This window comes from Salmo trutta, chromosome 11, assembly GCF_901001165.1.
Source record: "Salmo trutta chromosome 11, fSalTru1.1, whole genome shotgun sequence".
Lineage (NCBI taxonomy): Eukaryota > Metazoa > Chordata > Actinopteri > Salmoniformes > Salmonidae > Salmo > Salmo trutta.
The window spans coordinates 21,267,757-21,290,518 of record NC_042967.1 but is presented as its reverse complement, the minus strand read 5'-3'; the positions used below and the strand labels follow the sequence as shown (position 1 = coordinate 21,290,518).

The 22,762-nt window shown below is 42.3% G+C and overlaps 1 protein-coding gene and 1 long non-coding RNA gene across 7 annotated transcripts; one reads left to right on the top strand and one right to left on the bottom strand.

Annotated features, from left to right (window-relative positions):
• Positions 1-7,525: 7,525 nt before the first annotated feature.
• LOC115202460 (prostaglandin reductase 1-like) lies at positions 7,526-21,106 on the bottom strand. Of its 6 annotated transcripts, XR_003879979.1 has the most exons (12): positions 20,403-21,100; positions 18,441-18,594; positions 17,595-17,698; positions 16,391-16,558; positions 15,582-15,699; positions 15,248-15,403; positions 15,010-15,139; positions 13,882-14,000; positions 12,584-12,923; positions 11,844-12,509; positions 11,141-11,732; positions 11,038-11,103 (listed from the first exon to the last, which is right to left on the bottom strand). XR_003879979.1 is itself a non-coding variant. In XM_029766617.1 (10 exons), the coding sequence occupies exons 2-10, from the start codon at positions 18,546-18,548 to the stop codon at positions 7,548-7,550; spliced, it is 1,173 nt and encodes a 390-aa protein (XP_029622477.1). In that variant the 5' UTR covers positions 18,549-18,594; positions 20,403-21,106; the 3' UTR covers positions 7,526-7,547. The 6 variants fall into 6 exon arrangements, 3 of the variants coding, with proteins under 3 accessions (XP_029622477.1, XP_029622478.1, XP_029622479.1); XR_003879978.1 differs by having other exon boundaries at positions 11,141-12,509; XR_003879980.1 differs by having other exon boundaries at positions 11,141-12,509; positions 15,034-15,139; positions 20,403-20,800.
• On the top strand, positions 10,215-10,943 carry LOC115202476 (uncharacterized). The gene is made up of 2 exons (XR_003879995.1): positions 10,215-10,463; positions 10,524-10,943. It is a non-coding gene; the product is annotated as an uncharacterized LOC115202476 (long non-coding RNA).
• Positions 21,107-22,762: the final 1,656 nt, after the last annotated feature.

The following is a 22,762-nucleotide window of genomic DNA, read 5'->3' as shown; positions in this document are numbered from 1 at the left end:
AGATAGAGTTTGGGTTGACAAACTGACTCAGCCTGCATTCTAAATAGCACCCTATTCTTTATATATTGAACTACTTGTGAGCACAAAACAAGGGACATTTTCAAACCAGCCTATCTGCAGTGAATGTCCAGTTGCAAGTGGGAAACGCTGTCTTTGTGACATCATCACTACTAATGAATTTAGCTTCCTTTTACATCAGCCTCTGTTCTTATCACCTGAGAGAGAGAGAGACAGAGTGAGTGAGGCAGAGAGAGCGAGGGAGAAAAAGAAAGTAAGAGCGAGAATGAAAGCGAAATTAAGAAGAGAGAGTCGTTTGTCTGGAGCTATCAGCACTTAATAAATGCTGCTTTTTAAATGACCTTTTAGCCAAGTCACATTTTGCTATTTTTTAACTCTCTCCCACAAGCCTCCCCTACCAGAATTACACTGCATTTTTGGTTGAAGAGTTGGAAGGATGGATCATGTGTTAAACAATACTGAGTGTGTGAGAAAGCACAGTAAATATTCTCTCAATGTTAGGTCCTGCAGGCTGTCCCAACACATAATAATGACTTGAAAACATCTTATAGTGCAAAGGACCTTAGTTTACACTAACAAGTTGTATTCTATACCCATTTGAATAGAAAACAAGTTATTCATCAATTTGATTGATAAGATTACAGATTTTCTCATTTCAGTTTTAGGGGACCCCACATATGGTCCCGATGCCAAATTTGGGAACCACTGCTCTAACTTGGACTCTAATGGAGTTGCACTGGATATCCCTGTGGGAGTTAAGCTGTTTTTAGTTTATTTGTAACCAAATTAAACTATTTATTTGATGTCTTTCGAGAGGCCAATGCTATGTGAAGTTTGTCCACCATTCATCAGGCCCAGGGCAGTGGAGCTGTGGTCTTATAGGCTCTAACTGTGGTCTAACTAGACTCTAACTGGGGTCTAACTAGACTCTAACTGTGGCCTGACTAGACTCTAACTGTGGCCTGACTAACTGTAGCCTAACTAACTAGACTCTAACTGTGGCCTAAGTAGACTGTGGTCTAACTAGACTCTAAATGTGATCTAACTAGACTCTAATTGTGGTCTAACTAGACTCTAACTGTGGCCTGACTAACTTTAGCCTGACTAACTAGACTCTAACTGTGGCCTAAGTAGACTGTGGTCTAACTAGACTCTAAATGTGGTCTAACTAGACTCTAACTGTGGTCTAACTAGACTCTAACTGTGGTCTAACTAGACTCTAACTGTGGCCTGACTAACTGTAGCCTAACTAACTAGACTCTAACTGTGGCCTAAGTAGACTGTGGTCTAACTAGACTCTAAATGTGATCTAACTAGACTCTAACTGTGGTCTAACTAGATTCTGTGGACTAACTAGACTAACTGTGGTGTAACTTGTTTCTAACTGTTGTCTAACTAGGTTCTAACTGTGATCTAACTAAACTCTAACTGTGGTCTAACTAGACTCTAACTGTGGTCTAATTAGACTAATTGTGGTCTAATTAGACTAACTGTGGTCTAATTAGGCTCTAACTGTGGTCTAACTATGCTAACTGTGATCTAACTAGGCTAACTGTGGTGTAACTAGGCTCTAACTGTGGTGTAACTAGGCTAACTGTGGTGTAACTAGGCTCTAACTGTGGTGTAACTAGGCTAACTGTGGTCTAACTAGACTAACTGTGGTCTAACTAGACTAACAGTGGTGTAACTAGACTAACTGTGGTGTAACTAGACTAATTGTGGTGTAACTAGACTAACTGTGGTCTAACTAGACTAATGGTGGTGTAACTAGACTAATGGGGTCTAACTAGACTGTGGTTTAACTCGACTAACTGTGGTCTAACTAGACTCTAACTGTGGTCTAACTAGACTCTAACTGTGGTCTAACTAGACTCTAACTGTGGTCTAACTAGACTAACTGTGGTCTAACTAGACTAACTGCGGTCTAACTAGACTAACTTTGGTTTAACTAGACTAACGGTTGTCTAACTATAATAACTGTGTTCTCACTAGGCTCTAGCTGTGGTCTAAATGGACTCTAACTGAAGTCTAACTAGGCTAACTGTGGTCTATCTATACTAACGTTGGTCTAAATAGACTAACTGTGGTGTAACTAGACTCTAACTGTGGTGTAACTAGACTAACTGTGGTCTAACTAGACTAACTGTGGTCTAAATAGACTAACTGTGGTGTAACTAGACTCTAACTGTGGTGTAACTAGACTAACTGTGGTGTAACTAGACTCCAACTGTGTTCTAACTAGGCTCTAACTGTGGTCTAACTAAACTGTGGTTTAACTAGACTAACTGTGGTTTAACTAGACTAGCTGTGATCTTACTAGACTAACTGTGGTCTAATTAGACGAACTATGGTCTAACTAGACTAACTGTGGTCTATATTTGTTACATTATAGTGTGCATATAACTGTGTAACATCACTGTTTTTATTCAAGTATTTACAGTTATTCATCCATTTTAAAAAACATACTTTTTCTATGTTTGCTTCCATTCTGTTCCATGCAGTATGTACCATGTGATCATTCTACTGATGAAATACATCTGCAGTATATACTGTGATACAGGTATGTCATTTACTTGTCAGGTATACTCTAATACTAAGTCTTGTAATGTACTATTAGTAACTCCAGTGTTTTCCTTCTAAATGGTGTCAGTTATTAGTTGTCGTAGCACAGTAAAAACACTTTAGTTAATAGATAGTAAATAGTCCTTATCAGTAAAGATATAGCAGTACCAGAATTGACCAGTAGAGGGGTTATGTCATCCTCGGAAATATGACCAGAGCCCGTATTCACAAAGCCTCGTACATTAAGAGTGCTGATCTAGGATCAGTTTTGTCTTTGACCTCACTCCTTTTTTCTTTTATTTTTACTTAGCTCAACCAGTAAACAGGAACCAATGGGATAGTCCCAAAACTTCAAACTCTGCCCATCTAGCAACGCAATGTTCCTGTTTGATAAAATATTCACATTGAAAAAGTCTGTGCAGCATTCTGGAACTTGAACTTTCAGTTCGATTTGAGCTTGACTGTAAAGTTAAACATACTGCCGTTTTCCTAACACTCACATTTTCTGGATAAGCCCAAGTTAACTACATTTGACCATATGTCTGAACCCACCATCCGGTGGTGCATTAGCTCATGGTTGTGTAGCCAAATAAGGTAACGGATATCCTGATGTTGACACAGAATATGGAGGTGTTTAGACTTTAAAACACACATTACTGCAATCGTAATGTAATGTAGACTGTAATTAATGTAGGCTACTGTCTCACGGACATGTTACTCCAATTTTACATTTCATACTCACTCAGTTCATCTTGTTGCGTTTGTCTTAACGAACCAATATAACATAACTCTCTAAGACTGTGGTAAGATTTATTTTCACCAGATATGATAGTTTTATGCATGGTCTGATTATTTTGTAACATGTTAATGGTTCTGGGGGATTGAGCAGGTGAACGATAACTGGGCCTAAGTACATTGCCTTGCAAAAGTATTCATACCCCGTGGATTTCTAAACATTTTATTGTCTTACAGTGGGATTCAAATGGATATAATTGTAATTTTTTGTCAACAATCTAGATAAAAAAAAAGAATAAAAATGAAAAAAAAAAGAATATAAATGTAATAAAAAATATATAATTGTTGCATAAATATTCTGCTCCTTGAGTCAATACATGTTAGAAACCTTTGGTATCGATTACAGCTGTGCATCTTCTTGGGTAAGTCTCTAAGAGCTTTGCACACTTGGATTGTGCAATATTAGCAAATTATTATTTTCAAAAATGTTCGGTCTCTGTCAAGATGTTGGGGATCATGGCTAGACAGCAATTTTGAAAACTTGACATAGATTTTCAAACAGATTTAATTCAAAACTTTAATTTGGCCACTCAGGAACATTCACTGTCTTCTTGGTAAGCATCTCCAGTGTAGATCTGGCCTTGTGTTTTAGGTTATTGAACTGCTGAAAGGTCCCAGTGTCTGGTGGAAAGCAGACTGAACCAAGTTTTCCTTTGGGATTTTGCCTGTGCTTAGCTCCATTTAGTTAATTTTTTATCCTGAAAAACTCCCATGTCCTTAACGATTACAAGCATAGCCATAAAATGATGCAGCCACCACTATGATTGAAAATATGGAGAGCAGTGAAAATATATCTATATTTATATACAGTGTGTGTATATATACAGTACTAGTCAAAAGTTTGGACACATCTACTCATTCCAGGGTTTTTCTTTATATTTACTATTTTCTACATTGTAGAATTAAGGTGAAGAATCCTGATTGGTGCAGCGGTTTAAATCAAATCAAACTTTACTTGCCACATGAGCCGAATACAACAGGTGTAGATTTTACCGTGAAATGCTTACTTACAAGTAAATTGTCCGGTGGCGATTTTTATGAATTGTTCAGCAGTCTAATGGCTTGGGGGTAGAAGCTGTTGAGGAACCTTTTGGTCCTAGGCTCCGGTACCGCTTGCAGTGCAGTCTATAACTTGGGTGACTGGAGTCTCTGGAAATTTCATGGGCTTTCCTCTGACACCGCCTATTATATAGGTCCTGGATGGCAGGAAGCTTGGCTCAAGTGATGTACTGGGCCGTACGCACTACCCTCTGTAATGCCTTACAGTCAGATGCCGATCATACATTTTATCTGTTAATGGTTAAGTCATTCTCCTACTCCTTCACTCATCTCTTCTAATCCGTCTCAGCCCCCAGTCAACTGAATATTGCTCCAGGTGGCGGCAGAGTGGACTTTGTGGGGCTGATGTTGGCAGAGACAGCAGACATGATAGGAGTGGAGGAGCTCAGGGATGCTTTCAGAGATACATACTCAGATTATTTTTTTAAGCTGTTGATATAGTAAAACCACCTAATATCAAATCATGTGTTCTCTCTCAACCTGCACCTCCTCTCTTTCTCCCACTCACGTTCATACATGTTTCAGGGTAGTTGTTGTTCGTACGTATTTTATTGATATAATCCTTAATAATACTATACAGTTGAAGTTGGAAGTTGACATACACCTTAACCAAATACATTTAAACTCAGTTTTTCACAATTCCTGACATTTAATCCTAGTAAAAATGCCCTGTCTTAGGTCAGTTAGGATCACCATTTTATTTTATGAATTTGAAATGTCAGAATAATAGTAGAGAGAATGATTTATTTCAGCTTTTGTTTCTTTCATCACATTCCCAGCGGGTCAGAAGTTTACATACACTCAATTAGTAATTGGTAGAATTGCCTTTAAATTGTTTAACATAGGTCAAACGTTTCGGGTAGCCTTCCACAAGCTTCCCACAATAAGTTGGGTGAACTTTGGCCCATTCCTCCTGACAGAGCTGATGTAACTGAGTCAGGTTTGTACGCCTCCTTGCTCGCACACGCCTTTTCAGTTCTGCCCACACATTTTCTATAGGATTGAGGTCAGGGCTTTGTGATGGCCACTCCAATACCTTGACTTTGTTGTCCTTAAACCATTTTTCCACAACTTTGGAAGTATGCTTGGGGTCATTGTCCATTTGGAAGACCCATTTGCGACCAAACTTTAACTTCCTGACTGACGTCTTGAGGTGTTGCTTCAATGTATCCACGTAATTTTCCTTACTCATGATGTCATCTATTTTGTGAAGTGCGCCAGTCCCTTCTGCAGCAAAGCACCCCACAACGTGATGCTGCCATCCCTGTGCTTCACGGTTGGGATGGTGTTCTTCGGCTGGCAAGCCTCCCCCTTTTTCCTCCAAACATAACAATGGTCATTATGGCCAAACAGTTCTATTTTTGTTTCATCAGACCAGAGGACATTTCTCCAAAAAGTACGATCTTTGTCCCCATGTGCAGTTGCAAACCGTAGTCTGGCGTTTTTATGGCGGTTTTGGAGCAATGGCTTGTTCCTTGCTGAGTGGCCTTTCAGGTTATGTTCTTGTGCTTCCATCATGCTGTACATAAACAATGTGTACTTCCTGCTTATTCAATAAATCATTTAACTGAGATTAAAGACATTACCTGTCTAGTACATTATTGTTCTCCTTACTCTGTTTTTATCTAACATGGACAAGACACCTCTGTTTTATACTTTATCTAGTATTAACATGGACTCTAGAAGGACAAGTCACCTCTGTAACAAAGATGCAGGGAGTCAGGAAGCAGGTGCAGATCATGAGTTTAATAATAACAGACATGGAGAGTTACAAAACAAGAGAAGCATCTGGACATGAAAACAGAACCAATACTGCCTCATGACTGAGGTTGGTGAGGGCTATATGAAGGGAGAGTAATCAGGGTGGTGATGAAGTCCAGGTGTGCTTAATGATGGGGAGCAGGTGTGCGACGTCAAGTGCCGGAGGGAGGGAGCAGGAGGATGGCGCGCGGCTTCAGCCACAGGAGGATGGCGAGGAGCGGGCCGGTCCGGATGGCGAAGATGGAAATCCCGGATGATGATGGGGTCCAGGATGTGCGCCACCGGGACTGAAGAGTGCTCCTCAGGACTGTACCCCTACCAGTCCACCAGTTAAGAAACATGTAGGGAGTAGGGAGGGAGTTTTAAACGACAAGATACCTCATTGACTTTCCAGAGGACCTTGAAGGGCCCCACAAACGGGCAGTTCAGCTTCCTGCAGGGCAGGCAGAGCAGGAGGCTCCTGGCGGGTTCGTTCTTCAGAGCCTGGCGGATGTCCACATCTACGTCCCTAAACACGGGGCCAACGATATGGGAGGACCGCTTGATGGACACTCACTGGACTCACCGACGTGGAACCACAGGGTGGGGGTAAGCAGGTTCTCTGGTATCCTGGTCCCCAGGCGGTGGTTCTCATCTTTGACCAGGAGATGAAGTTGGAGCCATGAGAGGCAGAGGATGACTTTGTGTACGGGTGAGGTGATGATGAAGAAGGGAAGGCTTTCCTGGTGCTTGGGACCCACGGTGAGGGTGAGTGGTGCTGTGATGTGAGTAATTGTGCCGAATCCCAAATCCAGGGCTTGGACAGTATCTATTCTAACAGATCACTCTAAGAATTAATGGTACTCTGAAAATCCATTCTAAAGAACACTTCTCTATTCTGACTTATCCATTATAACAGAGCTGCTGAACATGCTACAACCACGAAAGACATTGTGACTTCTGGGGAACACAACCAGAGACTCACTGATGCACTATTCTCCACAGAATGATCGAGTGACTTCAAAAGAGAGACAACAACGACATTCAAGCGTACATTTTTGTGTGATTATTTAGTTAGTAAATATATAATTAAGCCAATTTGTATATCGCTGATTCATTATTTAGACTAGGGTTCGTGCAGATAACCAATAATTTTACGATGTTCAGAATGAGAATGACCGAGGTAATAATCATAAATTGAAGACTAAATCGATAAGATATGAAAATATCTGAAGAGTTATATCCGGGAAATCGTAACTCTGTAAAACAAAATTTTCCCGTGGTGCCCCGACTTCCTATGTTAGGTGGAGCAGAACAAGGGGAACCCAAGAGAAGACTCAGACGAGGAAACTGGGATGAAATAACCAAGGTATTTATTGCAACACAGAGGAGGCTGAGGTTGGAGCGAGAGGGGTTGGGACAGGGTAAGCAGGTCCGGAGGGGAATCCAAGGGAGTGGTAGTGTGCGGAATCCAGGATAGGGTAGCAGGATGACGAGACATGGGACAGGAAACAGGGACCAGAGTCAGAGCGGCAGAACTGTAGTGGAGAGGAAAAACTGTGTCAGGCAGGAAAACAGGCACAGCAGGGTAACAGGATCTGAATAGTAACAAATAGCTAGAAGCATAGAGATTACAATCTGGCAGTGTGGAAGAGGCAGGACTGAGTATTTGTAGAGGTCTTGATTATGGAACGGGTTGCAGCTGGTGGGGATCAGCTCTGACTCCAGCACACCTGTCTCCTCCCACAAAATCACACACAAACACACAGAGAGAGGGAAAGAGCACTGGGGGAGGCGGCAGGTCAAAGAGACACAGGATGAGCAGTAGAGGGCGTTGCAGGAGCAGATGTGACATCCTAGTTAATTAATGTTTACATTATTTGTTTAATCACGTAATAATTAAATCTAGAGAACTGATTTGATATAAATAAGTCTTCACATTTGGACCTCTCGGTGGTGGGGGCTCCTGTCAGATAGGCGAAATAGAGGTAGCACTGGAGCAGGAAGCCACGGCATTTGAATGGAATACCGTCATGCTTCTCCGGAAGGGACAGTCGGGCATCTCTGACCTGGGCAGACGGCTGGGTAGGCTGGGGGACTGGCTCACTGTGACGACCTGTGGTAGGAGGCCCTCCGTCGGAGGTATGGAGAACCTCGCTGGTGGTGTCGGGGCGGTGGAGAATATGGAGGACCTCATTCATGGCCATACCCAGTAGAGCCAGATGGTCTGGTATTGGTCGAGTAGATTACCTTGTTCCTCGATCTTCTGCTGCTTCCATAATTTCTGAGGCAGTATTCTGTGAAACAATGGAATTGACCCTAACCCTGGTGAGAAATCACTCTTTCTTAAAGACTAAATTCTCCAAGAAACTGGCTCTTGCTGCCCCTAGTGGTAGGATGTGAGTATTGGAAATAGACTATGGTTTTGTCTCCATAATCTCCACTCGTTCACTACTCCCCACAAATGTAAAATCATTGGTTTGGTGTAGGCATGGAGGGAGTATCCATAGACCAGTAATTTCCTTTCAAATCCATGAAGGGATGTGAAGAAGTGCACACTACAGAAGAAAGGGGATATTATTTGGACGCACCCTGATTCCCTGGCATAATCCACTTATCTACCTCCATTCCTAACATCATGTCGTTGTATCACATATCAAATGTTTCATTTTGGGAGTTGTGACAATTACTAAATGCTTTGGATAGAATGTGATTGAATGTGTCAGGAAAAAATGGTTTGAAAGTAGTTCTGATTTGAACGTTGTTAATTAAATGTCTTATATTATCCTTGTTCCAAATGACAGGTATTTATCCATGGCATGAGAAGGGAAGTCTGGATGGGACTTCATGACAGCCATGCAGAGGAAGTTTGGGAGTGGGTTGATGGGACATCTTACTACTTCATGACAGATATACAGAGAGAGTTTGACAGTGGGTTGATGGGACATCTTACTACTTCATGACAGATTTACAGAGGGAGTTTGACAGTGGGTTGATGGGACATCTTACTACTTCATGACAGATTTACAGAGGGAGTTTGGGAGTGGGTTGATGGGACATCTTACTACTTCATGACAGATTTACAGAGGGAGTTTGGCAGTGAGTTGATGGGACATCTTACTACTTCATGACAGATTTACAGAGGGAGTTTGACAGTGGGTTGATAGGACATCTTACTACTTCATGACAGATTTACAGAGGGAGTTTGACAGTGGGTTGATGGGACATCTTACTACTTCATGACAGATTTACAGAGGGAGTTTGGGAGGGGGTTGATGGGACACCTTACTACTTCATGACAGATTTACAGAGGGAGTTTGACAGTGGGTTGATGGGACATCTTACTACTTCATGACAGATTTACAGAGGGAGTTTGGGAGGGGGTTGATGGGACACCTTACTACTTCATGACAGATTTACAGAGGGAGTTTGGGAGTGGGTTGATGGGACATCTTACTACTTCATGACAGATATACAGAGGGAGTTTGGGAGGGGGTTGATGGGACATCTTACCACCCAGTGAGTGGACCACCTGCTTCTCTGTGTTGTCGAACCAGATGATTTGGTTACACTTTATAACAACACTCATGAATAGGCCATTATAAATGTACATTTGTTATAAATATTTAGGAATGTTAATGGTTATAATGTTTAAAAATGCTTTATAAATGTTTACAGATAACGAAATACTAATGTATTAATATTATGTACACTATTTATGAATATACTATTAATATATGCTTATTCATTTAGTAATTCAGTGTAATTTTAAACAACTTCTTTGCATGGAGGACTGTGCTATGGTCACCCAAATATCATCAGGTCCATTGAAGAGCTGAAACAATGTAGGGTGCATTATGAAAATCAACCGGGTCTGTGAGAACCAGACGCACATCCATGTTGAACACTAGTTGTAATGGTTATGGGTCCATGGTTAAAGAAAGAGATGTCTGGGATTATCCAACTGACAGGGTCGCGTTCATGTTTGAACCCCAGATTGCACCTTAATTAAGTCTATCTGATGGACTTGTGTTCGATATCCATGTGATGTTTTAAGCAGTTTTAGTTTTTATTTGTAATTAAACTGACAACATATCAGAAATGATTATGGACTCCAGTGGACTAAATATACAGTAGCAGTTACCAGGTGTTATATTAGTAGTGATGAATGCATGTACTGTATACCATTATGTAATGTATTGTAGTGAATGTGGGGGCTGTCCCTCATCCTGCGACTGTCAACCCAACACCTTAGTCGTTACACCAAGAGATATGAAACCCTAGATGAGGTCACTACAGTATAAACTCAGTACAGACCAGGTTACGAGGTTGCTAGGTGTTGGGTTAAGGTCACTACAGTATAAACTCAGTATAAACCAGGTTACGAGGTTGCTAGGTGTTGGGTTAAGGTCACTACAGTATAAACTCAGTATAGACCAGGTTATGAGGTTGCTAGGTGTTGGGTTAAGGTCACTACAGTATAAACTCAGTATAGACCAGGTTATGAGGTTGCTAGATGTTGGGTTAAGGTCATTACAGTATAAACTCAGTATAGACCAGGTTATGAGGTTGCTAGGTGTTGGGTTAAGGTCACTACAGTATAAACTCAGTATAGACCAGGTTATGAGGTTGCTAGGTGTTGGGTTAAGGTCACTACAGTATTAACTCAGTATAGACCAGGTTATGAGGTTGCTAGGTGTTGGGTTAAGGTCACTACAGTATAAACTCAGTATAGACCAGGTTATGAGGTTGCTAGGTGTTGGGTTAAGGTCACTACATTATAAACCAGGTTGTGGGGACTGTCTGGTAATTAGTCAAATCTTATGTTATTGGTGTAGAAAAAGTCATGATCAGTAGGCTGGATGTATTGTAAACATTGTATTGTGAAGACACGTTTATTTAGTTACTAGCATTACACTGGACCAAAACCTGTCTAGCTGTGTGTTGAATTACACTGTACCAAAACCTGTCTAGCTGTGTGTTGAATTACACTGTACCAAAACCTGTCTCTCTGTCTGTTGAATTACACTGGACCAAAACCTGTCTAGCTGTGTGTTGAATTACACTGTACCAAAACCTGTCTAGCTGTGTGTTGAATTACACTGTACCAAAACCTGTCTAGCTGTGTGTTGAATTACACTGGACCAAAACCTGTCTAGCTGTGTGTTGAATTACACTGGACCAAAACCTGTCTAGCTGTGTGTTGAATTACACTGTACCAAAACCTGTCTAGCTGTGTGTTGAATTACACTGGACCAAAACCTGTCTCTCTGTCTGTTGAATTACACTGGACCAAAACCTGTCTAGCTGTGTGTTGAATTACACTCTACCAAAACCTGTCTAGCTGTGTGTTGAATTACACTGTACCAAAACCTGTCTCTCTGTCTGTTGAATTACACTGGACCAAAACCTGTCTAGCTGTGTGTTGAATTACACTGTACCAAAACCTGTCTCTCTGTCTGTTGAATTACACTGAACCAAAACCTGTCTCTCTGTCTGTTGAATTACACTGGACCAAAACCTGTCTAGCTGTGTGTTGAATTACACTGGACCAAAACCTGTCTCTCTGTCTGTTGAATTACACTGGACCAAAACCTGTCTAGCTGTCTGTTGAATTACACTGGACCAAAACCTGTCTCTCTGTCTGTTGAATTACACTGGACCAAAACCTGTCTAGCTGTCTGTTGAATTACACTGGACCAAAACCTGTCTAGCTGTCTGTTGAATTACACTGGACCAAAACCTGTCTCTCTGTCTGTTGAATTACACTGTACCAAAACCTGTCTCTCTGTCTGTTGAATTACACTGTACCAAAACCTGTCTAGCTGTCTGTTGAATTACACTGTACCAAAACCTGTCTAGCTGTCTGTTGAATTACACTGGACCAAAACCTGTCTCTCTGTCTGTTGAATTACACTGGACCAAAACCTGTCTCTCTGTCTGTTGAATTACACTGGACCAAAACCTGTCTAGCTGTCTGTTGAATTACACTGGACCAAAACCTGTCTAGCTGTCTGTTGAATTACACTGGACCTAAACCTGTCTCTCTGTCTGTTGAATTACACTGGACCAAAACCTGTCTAGCTGTCTGTTGAATTACACTGGACCAAAACCTGTCTAGCTGTCTGTTGAATTGCACTGGACCAAAACCTGTCTAGCTGTGTGTTGAATTACACTGGACCAAAACCTGTCTCTCTGTCTGTTGAATTACACTGGACCTAAACCTGTCTAGCTGTGTGTTGAATTACACTGGACCTAAATCTGTCTAGCTGTGTGTTGAATTACACTGGACCAAAACCTGTCTAGCTGTCTGTTGAATTACACTGGACCTAAACCTGTCTAGCTGTCTGTTGAATTAAACTGCATGTAAACCTGTCTAGCTGTCTGTTGAATTAAACTGCATGTAAACCTGTCTAGCTGTCTGTTGAATTACACTGCATGTAAACCTGTCTTGCTGTATGTTGACCGGGTCTATGGATAAACATGGAACAGAACACTAGAGTGTGGTATTCAGGAAGGATTCTGGAATGTTAAGTAGAAACAGATTCTGGTTCTAGAACCTGGAGTGTATGAAGTTGAGTGTTCTGGAATGCTTTAGCCAGATGTTCTGGAGGAGTGTAATGTTGATTGTGACGTCATCACACCTTGACCACAGCCTTGCCGATGTTGTCCCCCTGTAGCATGCCCATGAAGGCAGCAGGCATGTTGTTGAAACCACTGGTGATGTGTTCATTGCATCTCAGCTTGCCCTGAAGGACCAACACAAACATTTTATTCTCATCATCAGCATCATCACCACTATCATCCTCATCATCACCGCCATCATCACTGTCATATTCATCCTCACCACCATCATGCTTACACAGTGTTTAAGAACTGTTTTCCTGGATTCACATAAAACTACCTTCAGAAGGAATCTTTACTGGATGGGTCTCTATTGTATACTGAACGTCCTGAACACTGGTAGCAGAACACTGGTAGCAGAACACTGGTAGCAGAACACTGGTAATGAAACACTGGTAATAGAACACTGGTAATATAACACTGGTAATAGAACACTGGTAATAGAACACTGGTAATAGAACACTGGTAATGAAACACTGGTAATATAACACTGGTAATATAACACTGGTAATATAACACTGGTAATATAACACTGGTAATATAACACTGGTAATATAACACTGGTAATATAACACTGGTAATGGAACCCTGTCCCTGTATCTCAGTTAACCAGGCCAATATTGTCACTAGTACCAGAACACAGGTAACAGAACACTGGTAATAGAACATTGCTAATAGAACACTGGTGATGGAACACTGGTGATGCAACACTGGTAAAAGAACACTGGTAACAGAACACTGGTGATGCCACACTAGTAATAGAACACTCATACAAGAACTCTGGTAACAGAACACTGGTGATGGAACACTAGTAATAGAACACTCATATAAGAACTCTGGTAACGGAACACTGGTGATGGAACACTAGTAATAGAACACTCATATAAGAACTCTGGTAACGGAACACTGGTGATGGAACACTAGTAATAGAACACTCATATAAGAACACTGGTGATGGAACACTGGTGATGGAACACTGGTGATGGAACACTCATATAAGAACACTGGTAATGGAACACTGGTGATTGAACACTAATAATAGAATACTAGCAATAGAACCCTAGTAGAACCCTCTCTCTGTACCTCAGTCATCCAGGCCATCAGCCTCCTCAGTGACTGCTGGTGTTTGTGTTTCCAGCGAGCACACAGGAAGCCCTCCATCCTCAGCTGTTTGAAGATCATATAGGTGTGTACATACGGCCCTAAAATATAAACACATATAGTAGCCAAATATTAACATATACAGATATACGGAACCAGATACACAGATACAGTAAGATCATATGGGTGTGTACATATGGCCCTGAAATATAAACACATACAGTAGCCAAATATTAAACATAAACATTTCTACGGATTCAGTTACACAGATACAGTAAGAGCATATGGGAGTGAACAAACAGCCCTGGCATATAAACAGATACCTGTCTGTGGTGTAGTGTTGTTGTACTCTATGGTGCAGTATACCCGTCTGTGGTGTGGACAGTATACCCGTCTGTGGTGTGGACAGTATACCCGTCTGTGGTGTGGACAGTATACCCGTCTGTGGTGTGGACAGTATACCCGTCTGTGGTGTGGACAGTATACTCGTCTGCGGTGTGGACAGTATACCCGTCTGCGGTGTGGACAGTATACCCGTCTGCGGTGTGGACAGTATACCCGTCTGTGGTGTGGACAGTATACCCGTCTGCGGTGTGGACAGTATACCCGTCTGTGGTGTGGACAGTATACCCGTCTGTGGTGTGGACAGTATACCCGTCTGTGGTGTGGACAGTATACTCGTCTGCGGTGTGGACAGTATACCCGTCTGCGGTGTGGACAGTATACCCGTCTGTGGTGTGGACAGTATACCCGTCTGCGGTGTGGACAGTATACCCGTCTGCGGTGTGGACAGTATACCCGTCTGTGGTGTGGACAGTATACCCGTCTGCGGTGTGGACAGTATACCTGTCTGTGGTGTGGACAGTATACCCGTCTGTGGTGTGGACAGTATACCTGTCTGCGGTGTGGACAGTATACCCGTCTGCGGTGTGGACAGTATACCCGTCTGCGGTGTGGACAGTATACCCGTCTGTGGTGTGGACAGTATACCTGTCTGTGGTGTGGACAGTATACCTGTCTGTGGTGTGGACAGTATCCCTGTCTGTGGTGTGGACAGTATACCTGTCTGTGGTGTGGACAGTATACCTGTCTGTGGTGTGGACAGTATACCTGTCTGTGGTGTGGACAGTATACCTGTCTGTGATGTGGTGTCGTTGTACATGGAGATGCTTCCACACACAGCTATTCTGCCATACTCTCTCATCTGAGGCATCACTACACTGGAGAACTTCCCACCAACCTAGAGAGAGAGAGAGATTGAGCTTTGATACACACACACACATACACACACACACGCATGTCCACACACACAAAGAATGCGTGTGTGCGAGTGGTGCAGCGACCTCACGTTCTCAAAGTAGCAGTCGTATCCGTGTGGCGCAGCCTCCCTGAGTGACTCCTCCAGAGAGGTGACAGTCTTGTAGTTGAAGACCTGGTCAAAACCCAGCTCCTTTAGATAGGACACCTTGGTATCTGTCCCCGCACAGCCCACCACTCTGCAGCCCTGAGGACGGACACACACACACACACACACACACACACACACACTATACATTATGAAAGTCACTGGTAACACACAGAGACACATGGAATGTAGAACACAACTTGTCCTCATCTTCAGGAAGTAACTAACACTGGAGACGTTGTGGGAACGCTCTGGAAACGTTGGGGGAATGTTGTACCTTGATCTTGGCGATCTGTCCCACCACTGAGCCCACGGCTCCTGCTGCAGCGTTCACCAGAAGAGTCTCCCCCTTCTTTATCTCACACACCTCCTCTAGTCCATACAGAGCTGTCAGACTAGAGAGATATCATCATCATCATCATCATCACCATCACTATTATAACCACTAATGTATATCACACACCTCCTCTTGTCCATACAGAGCTGTCAGACTAGAGAGATATCATCATCATCATCATCACTATTATAACCACTAATGTATATCACACACCTCCTCTAGTCCATACAGAGCTGTGAGACTAGAGAGATATCATCATCATCACTATTATAACCACTAATGTATATCACACACCTCCTCTAGTCCATACAGAGCTGTCAGACTAGAGAGATATCATCATCATCATCATCATCATCACTATTATAACCACTAATGTATATCACACACCTCCTCTAGTCCATACAGAGCTGTGAGACTAGAGAGATATCATCATCATCATCATCATCACCACTATTATAACCACTAATGTATATCACACACCTACTCTAGTCCATACAGAGCTGTCAGACTAGAGAGATATCATCATCATCATCATCATCATCACTATTATAACCACTAATGTATATCACACACCTCCTCTAGTCCATACAGAGCTGTCAGACTAGAGAGATATCATCATCATCATCATCATCATCATCATCACCACTATTATAACCACTACTGTATCACACACCTCTCAACCACACAGGGCAGTCTGCATATCTATCTATCTATCTATCTATCTATCTATCGAGATCCATCCATCCTACCCAGGCATGCCGATGGCCCCCAGGGCCAGGGAGAGGGGGATGTCCTGGGGCCAGTCTGGCAGCAAAGGGGTCAGCTCTGCCCCATCACACACCCAGTGACTCCTCCATCCACAATCACTGACCACATGGCAGCCGACCGGGAAGCTGGGGTTATAACTCTGGATCACCCTGGGGGGGGGGGGGAGAGAGAGAGAGAGACAGAGAGAGAGACAGAGAGAGAAACAGAGAGAGAAACAGAGAGAGAGAGAGAACATGAGTGTCAGTCAGTCTGTAGTGTGTCAACATGAGTGTCATTCAGTCTGTAGTGTGTCAACATGAGTGTCATTCAGTCTGTAGTGTGTCAACATGAGTGTCAGTCAGTCTATAGTGTGTCAACATGAGTGTCAGTCAGTCTATAGTGTGTCAACATGAGTGTCAGTCAGTCTGTAGTGTGTCAACATGAGTGTCAGTCAGTCTGTAGTGTGTCAACATGTGTCAGTCAGTCTGTAGTGTGTCAACATGAGTGTCAGTCAGTCTGTAGTGTGTCAACAGGAGTGTCAGTCAGTCTGTAGTGTGTCAACAGGAGTGTCAGTCAGTCTGTAGTGTGTCACTAGAAAATAAAGGAAAGCCGCACACTCTAAGAGCTCAGATGCAACAATTTAATAACCAACGTTTCGACAGCGAAGCTGTCTTCATCAGGGTATCATCACAAACACTGCGAGATGAGTCATTTATATAGTGTCAAGAGACACACAGGTGTTTGTAATCATGGCCAAGTATGGCCTAATATCATTGGTTAACTCAAATATTTAAAAAAAAAATGGTATACAAAGAACATACAAAAAGACAAACAAATGGATAACATACGATCATAGCATTTGTAGTCTAAAATGTATCTAACAAACAATTACAATGTTTTCAAATCACAATAATCACAAGAATGGCTTCAGATCAAAGTCTATGTTGAGACCGAAGGGAGCAAGGGTCTGTAGTGTCAGCACGAGTGTCAGTCAGTCTATAGTGTGTCAACATGAGTGTCAGTCAGTCTGTAGTGTGTCAACATGAGTGTCAGTCAGTCTGTAGTGTGTCAACACGAGTGTCAGTCAGTCTGTAGTGTGTCAACATGAGTGTCAGTCAGTCTGTAGTGTGTCAACATGAGTGTCAGTAGGTCTATAATGTGTTTGCATCCACATGCTCGCCTCCCTCCCCCATAATGTACCCTTACTTGGCAACTTGTGATCCAATCATCACGTCTCCCTCCTTCATCATCGTCTGGCTGTAGGGTCTCATGTAAGGGTCCACACTGAGGAACACAGCCTCCAACAGCACCTGAACAGTGGTCTATTCATTAGTACACACCGTAGCGAAACATTTTGCAACTGAAAATATTTTGCTACAAAAATGTGTCATTTGTTAAGGGGTGTATTCATTAGTGGACACTGTTTTGCAAAGAAAACATGTGTTTTTTGTTGGAAAAATTCTGATTAGTCCCACCATGTTTTGGCCCAGATAACCTGTTTCTAGTACAAATGTATTAACCACAGGTTATCAAGTAATTTCACATGCCATGGAACATGTTAGAATTGCAAAAGGAACATGTTCATTTTGTGTGAAGTTCCCGGTAGGGCTTCAGTACGTGTCCAAGACCATTTTCCCCTCTGGGGCATTAAAGGGCAATTCCGCCACTTTTCAACTTCATATTCTTTATCTCCAGCACCAATCCAGTGTCTACATGTGAAAACAGTGTGTTTCTGTGATCCGTGGTTAAAAAGATAAGAAGGTCCTCAAAAAGTATTCTGTGACGTCACAGGGTAGAATTAAAACTGTGATTTCTTGCTCCCCGTGTCACTGCAAATCTCAGTGTTGGAAAAACACTGTTTTTAAAATGTTTTAACTTTTGATGATGTCATCAAGTAGAACCTTTTTAAAGTTATATATTTTTTCTACAAAACATAGAAATGCAGCATTTCCACATATGTAGACACTGGTATTGTGCTGCATATGATGAAGATAAGGTTGGAAAATTGTGGAATTGCCCTTCAAAGTCTATCCTATCCTATCCTATCCTCACCTGTCCATTCTTGGGCTGCGGCAGCGTCTCCTCCCTCAGATGGAAGTCACTAGCCTTGGGGAAACCCTGGAAGTGCTGGCGTAACGTCCAGGCCTTGGACACCACCATGGTGCTCTGCTCCTCAGGTCTAAGACAGTAGATCTGTAGAGACTGGCTGGAGGGAAGAGGAGGAGGAGACAGAGGTCTGAGTGTATGAGAGAGACAGAGGGAGATGTAGAACATGTGTTGTGTGCCTTGGGTTGAAATCACAGGGTAAATATTTGCATTCCTTTGTGCATATGCTAATAAATCCTATCACAGCTATGTTTACTCAGGGCAGGTCACGAAAACGACTTTGTACCAATGTTTTCTCAGGGCAGGTCATGAAAACTATTGTTTAGCCATGTTTACTCAGGGCAGGTCATGAAAACTATTGTTTAGCATGTTTACTCAGGGCAGGTCATGAAAACTATTGTTATGACATAAAAACAGATTAAGCTACTTTGGGTTGGGAGCAAAAATACATTTTAATTCTCTACTGCAATATAATGGACAATAAAGTATTATTCTTGTAATTCAAATGATTCTACTTCATTACCTGAATATGCTGATTACTGCAGCATAAAACTCAGGGACGCAACTTTGGTTTTTTGAATTGGGGGGGCATAACAATAAATATATTATTAACAGCCGACCCGACCGCTCGGAGGCGTCCGCATGGTCCTAAAGCACACATTTGCCTTGTTTTGTATCACATTCCAATGATAAAACTGGGGGGGACAAAATTGAAATTTCTTCATGCTCCCGTCCCCAGTGAAAGTTGCGCCCCTAATAAAACTGAAGAAGTATGTCCAGCTATCCTAGTCTTCAGACTCTACATTTTATTTATTTATTTAACTAGGCAAGTCAGTTAAGAACAAATTCTTATTTACAATGACCGCCTACCCCGGACAACACGGGGCCAATTGTGCGGCGCCCTATGGGACTCCCAATCACAGCCTGATGTGATACAGCCTGGATTCAAACCAGGGTGTCTGTAGTGACACCTCTTGTACTGAGATGCAGTGCCTTAGACCACTGCACCACTTGGGAGCCCGTGTACATCGAGTACATTCCTTACCAAGCTATATTTCACTGTGTAAAGCGTATGAACTATTGTCATCTATGTTTTCTATTAAATAATTTGGTAATTGAATGGAATAGACATCTAAGCACTGCCACTGTGGATTTCAGAAAGCTTCATTTCAGCTACTTTGCAACAGTGTTGCTATGGGTTACTATATAGGTGGCTGTAAGGACTTTGATCTCGAATGCATCTCGAATGTCCACTTCATACAGAGAAATGACACCCCAGCAATGAACTAAAGCAGCCGTTCAGAATGAAATATAGTTGTGATGAATGGGCTTTTATGGAATGCAATATATGCACGTGTTCAGACAAGACAATTCAACCCAAGGCTGGTCCCAGATCTGTTTGTATGCCAACTGTAGCCAACATGCAACCAACTCCTATTCCTATAGTCGTTGTCTGTGGTTGAAGTTGAATTCTTGGTTTGAAACAGACGACCAAGCTATTCTGTGCTAGCCTTTATGCTTAATGTTAAACTGATTAATGTGTTGTTAGTTCAATGTTTCTCAGGCGTCAACATGCGGAATAGACCTACTTCAGCAATAACAACAACAAAAAGGCGAGGAGCTGAGGAACCCTACCGTAAGCTACATGCGTGCTGGTAAGCATCTCATCCAAGCAGCCAGATAACGGAATGGGACTAGTCTTACTTTTAGCTAAAGCGAATCCACACTCGTACGAAATCCGTTAGTAAACGCATAATTACGCGGTGGCCACATTCCCCACCGCGAAATCGACTGAACGAGTGTAGGCCAACGTCTCCTAAACGCGGAACTTGTAAATTCGATAAACATCAGTACTAGACAAACACTGAATATTAGGGTAGAAAGTGTGGATATTTCTGTTTACTTTACCGTTTGGTCCGTGCTTGCGCGTCTGCTGTTTCAGTTCAGGCTCGCCCACGTCTGCTGGGGAAAGTTGGCTTGTCGGTGGATCTCAGGATTGGATATAGTAGCCGATCTGTCGCAGTGTCCGGAAGGGAACTGTGGGCTTTGTTACTGGCGTTGGAGTTATAACGTTGCCTAACCTTTCACCCTAATATTTCCTCACCGACCTCATTGAACAGTGGCACGCTCTGCAGTGACAGAAGTTGTAGCCTAATGCTACGTTCATAACCAAGTGGAAAGGTAGTATTTGCCATGTACGACTTGGAATAATTCCTCTTGAACGTCCCCTCCAACTGGTAATTACCAGAGGAAAACTCGTCTATCATCCCTGAGCTCAGACTTCTCCCATATGCTGACCTCTGACGTCACATACTAAGAAAATGACCTCCAGAACAGCATTTTCGGCAGTTAAATGCAACAATAAAAAGCAATCTATGAATATCGTTTTGTAACATTATAATTCGTTTACAAGCATGGTTAATGCAGTTTTTTGGCTTTTAGCCAATTGCAGTTTCTCAATGAGTTCAAAGCATGTGAATGCATCCAACGTGTATTACGACTTCACAACTGGTACTTAGCACCTTCCCACTTTGTTATGAACGCAGCATTTCTCTGTCAACTTATGCTGCATTCATAACCAAGTGGGAAGGTGGTGTCGTTAATACTGTGTGCCGAGTAGGCATACAAATTAGTATTTTTTTATTTAACATAGGCAAGTCAGTTAAGAACAAATTCTACAAATAAGAAAAATTCAAATAAGAACTAATTATTATTTACAATGACGGACTACCCCGACCAAACCCGGACGACGGTGGCCCAATTGTGCGCCACCCTATGAGACTCCCAGCCGGATGTGATGCAGCCTGGATTCGAACCAGGTACTGAGATGCAGTGTCTTAGACCACTACACCACTAAGGAGCGCGAGTGGCGTAAAGAATATGAGCAATTTTCTTGATACGATTATGATTAGAGTATTTTTTGTATTATTCGTGATCGAAAAAATATATACATTTTCGTGTGCCAGCACGCATTTTTCTCATCTCAGTCAGTCGCTGCTACATCGTCTAAATAGCTCAACTGGCTAGTTTGCCTGTCTGTAAAGAGAAGGGCGGGCTATATATTGATCCTGCTGTTCTGATTGGATAGAGTGAAGCTGTATTTCTATGTCCACTTGCTTCATAATTTCACCCGATCACTTTCACTTCTGTTTCGGTGTGATCGTTCACTTTAGCCTGCTGCTATGATAATTCACATGGCAAGGACGTTTGCTATCAAGCTATCAATGTGCGTAATATCTAACAAACGGGCGAGGGTAGGGAAAAAAAAGATGAAACGCGCATTCTGACTGATAGCAAAATGGTCTGTCCACTGCAAGTTGAGGACACAGACACAGGTCAAACACACACCCCTCCGCAACTCCTAATCTGCAGGTTGTTTGGTCTATAAACGTGCAGGGAGAAAGGTATTTGCCAACATCTACTTAGGCATGTTAAAACATTGACGTTTTTTACAAGCACGAGTATCATCCGATCCGACTGTCAACTGTCAATTTACAGATAATATTACGAATACGAGTATGGCCATGTCGGCACAGCCCTAGTAATTACCAGGTGGATGTATTCACATGCTTTGACCTCATTGATAAATGCCGATAAGATAATGGCCAACAAGCTGCTAGCTATTTGTTTAACCTTCATTTGACTAGGCAAGTTAGTTAAGAACAAATTCTTATTTACAATGACAGCCTACACCGGCCAAACCCGGACGACGCTGGGCCAATTGTGCACCGCCCTATGGGGCTCCCAATCACGGCCGGTTGTGATACAGCCTGGATTTGAAACGGTGTCTGTAGTTACGCCTCTAGCACTGAGATGCAGTGCCTTAGACCGCTGCGTCACTTGGGACCCCAAGTGTAAACTAAGTGTTCAAAAAATATTGATAGATGGTTTTTTATAAATAATGTTTTGTTGTTAAATTTAACTGCCAAAAATGCTCTTATCGAGGTCCTTAGTAGGTGACATCAGAGTTCAACATGTGTGAGAAGTTGAAGCTCAGATATTTCCCACTAGTAATTACAAGTTGAAGGGGCATAAAAGTGCATTTTTCCCAGTCGTATGTGGTAAATACCACCTTCCCACTTGGTTATCAATGCAGCATAACATTAAAAAACATTAGTGCGTCTGTGGTAGCAGTGGTAGCCTAGCCCTAGAAATAGTATGCCAAATTTAGGATATTGACTTACATTTGGATATTGTCTTTTTTATTTAAATGTTTATTATTAATATCATACGTTTGGCATTCTATTTATAGGGATATTGGCAGCATA